Source organism: Mytilus trossulus, chromosome 12 (genome assembly GCF_036588685.1).
Source record: "Mytilus trossulus isolate FHL-02 chromosome 12, PNRI_Mtr1.1.1.hap1, whole genome shotgun sequence".
In the NCBI taxonomy this organism is placed as follows: Eukaryota; Metazoa; Mollusca; class Bivalvia; order Mytilida; family Mytilidae; genus Mytilus; species Mytilus trossulus.
This window is the reverse complement of record NC_086384.1, coordinates 42321228-42323460: the sequence shown is the minus strand read 5'-3', so window position 1 is coordinate 42323460 and position 2233 is coordinate 42321228. Positions and strand designations below refer to the sequence as shown.

The 2233-nt window shown below is 32.9% G+C and overlaps 1 protein-coding gene across 1 annotated transcript; it reads left to right on the top strand.

The window, feature by feature from the left end:
* Positions 1-960: 960 nt before the first annotated feature.
* On the top strand, positions 961-1812 carry LOC134692468 (neuromedin-U receptor 2-like). The gene has a single exon (XM_063552920.1). It carries the CDS (start codon positions 961-963, stop codon positions 1810-1812), a length of 852 nt encoding a protein of 283 aa, XP_063408990.1.
* Positions 1813-2233: the final 421 nt, after the last annotated feature.

Genomic DNA, 2233 nt, shown 5'->3' with positions numbered 1-2233 from the left:
TTTTGTCTTTTCTTTGTATGGTTTGGTTCCAAGCTTTATAGATGTTGAAGATAGTAGGGTTGTGTTTTCCTGCGTTTTTTGTTTTGTACTGGATACAAGGGCTATATCATCCGCAAAATCCACTAAGTTTATGGTATATACATGCATTGGTTGAAGAATAGGATAAACATAAGTTTTCACCAGTCACTCGTTTCTTATGACTTTAAGAACTATTTTGATCTGCGCTTTACTCGTGATTCTTGTGTAGGGGAGTATTTAATATATAATCCTGGTACCTTTGATAACTATTTACACGTCCAATGGGTTGATGCCAAACCTGGTATTTGATGTTTATTTTAAAATGAATGTGTTATGCAATTTTGTTTGAAGGAAAAGTGTGTGTGTGTTTTGGGAAGGGGGGGGGGGGGGAGGGTGGTGAAGAAGAAAAGGTTAAAAAAAGAATGTACATGTAAAAATGTGCTTATTATTGTTTGTTTATTGGTTTATTTTGTGTATACTTTTTCATGTTCTTTGCTACTTGAATAGTTTTGTTTTGATTTTGGATTTGTTTTCTCTCAATCAATTCTTTGAACAGTGGTATAGTATGCTCCTGTTGTCTTAATTTACTGGTATATTTTAATCCAGCATAAGTATTTTTCTTTACTGTTGCTCTTGAACATACATATTTGGGTATTAACTCTTGAGCACATTTGAAAGTTCCATGTTTAATTTGTTTATAAAGATAAATACTTTCCCAATTGAGGCAATTGGTTGCAGTATCTTTTATTCAAAAAGGTAATACTATCAATATAATACTATGTTACTGAAAACTATAGTTAAACAAATGGAGCAATATGCGCCAAATAAGAATGTAAGTCACAGTTGAAAAAAGAAATATGAACGGCTTATATCTAAGAATGTTGTCAGCAGTTTTGAAAGTCTTAAATTCATCATTAACATTTTATTAATACTTTTTGTAGAATGACAAATACAACCAGATCCCAGCTATTAGACATCTTGCTAGAAATTGGAGAGGATGAAACAGACAAAAGAGTTCCGGTTGCCGTGCTTATCGCGGTATTATCGTTAGTTGGTATCATTGGAAACATACACATACTAATTATATTTTCCCGAAATTCGAAACAGCAAAGTACTTATCACGTTTTCGTTTTCGCCTTAGCTGTATCCGACCTTGTAGTGTGTTCTACTTATCTTCCGGTGGAAATAGTGATGGTCATGAACCCTTTTTCCTTTGATTATGACTTAATCTGCCGTCTATCCCTAGTAAACTGTTATACATGGGGATTCTGGACAGTTTTGTTAATTCTATCGATTGCAATAGAACGATACAGACATATTTGCTTTCCTTTGAAATACCAAATTTCGTGCTATGATGCTAGGAAGTTGTGTATTTTACTTTTTGTACTTGCCGCCATTTATGCTGCACCAATGGGGTACATATCTGGAACCAATTCATTTTCTTTATCAAATGCAACCAAAGGTTTTGAATGTTTCATAAATGACAGTCTGGAGAATTCATTGTTTCCAGCTTCATACTTTGTATTTGTGCTAGCTGAAGGTGTATTGGTAGGATTAACAATTATCTTCTTATATATTCCCGTTCGGCGTACAATTATAAAAAGTAATAATATAAGAAAACAGATGATGAATATAAATATATACAAGAAGAGTTCAAATGAAGAAATCACATGTATAAACACGGGTATTAAGTCGATGTTGGAACTATCTGAGAATTTTTGTGAAAATAAAATGCACACTACCAAATTGACAGAAGATTCGGCCCCTAATTCAGTCTCGACACGTTACACATAGATCATTTGGTGAATCTCCAAACAGTAAAGATTTATGTTATACCGATATTCTCAATCCTAACAGTCTTCTATCAAATTTGAATGGTTTACTGATTGTTGCGTCATTGGTTACTGGAATGAAGTCGAATATACCACAGAACACTTTAAGATCGTGTAATAAAATAACTGAAATGAAGAAGAAAAATGAAATTACAATCAACGTTGCGAGAGTCACAACAGGTTTAATTGTAATATCGGTAATATTCTTTGTTACTCTGATATCATTCATGGTATTGGCTTTAATACGCATGACTAACCAAGAAACATTCGGTGAATTGTCACCTAATGAAACTTGCATTTTCCTATTCGTTTATGAACTGGGATATCTGAATCATGTTGTAAATAGTTTTATATATTTTTATAATGACAGTCGATTTAGAAAG

What these genes read in the sequence shown, in the direction of transcription:
- LOC134692468 (XM_063552920.1), top strand. Translation starts at nt 961, where the DNA reads ATGACAAATACAACCAGATCCCAGCTATTAGACATCTTGCTAGAAATT.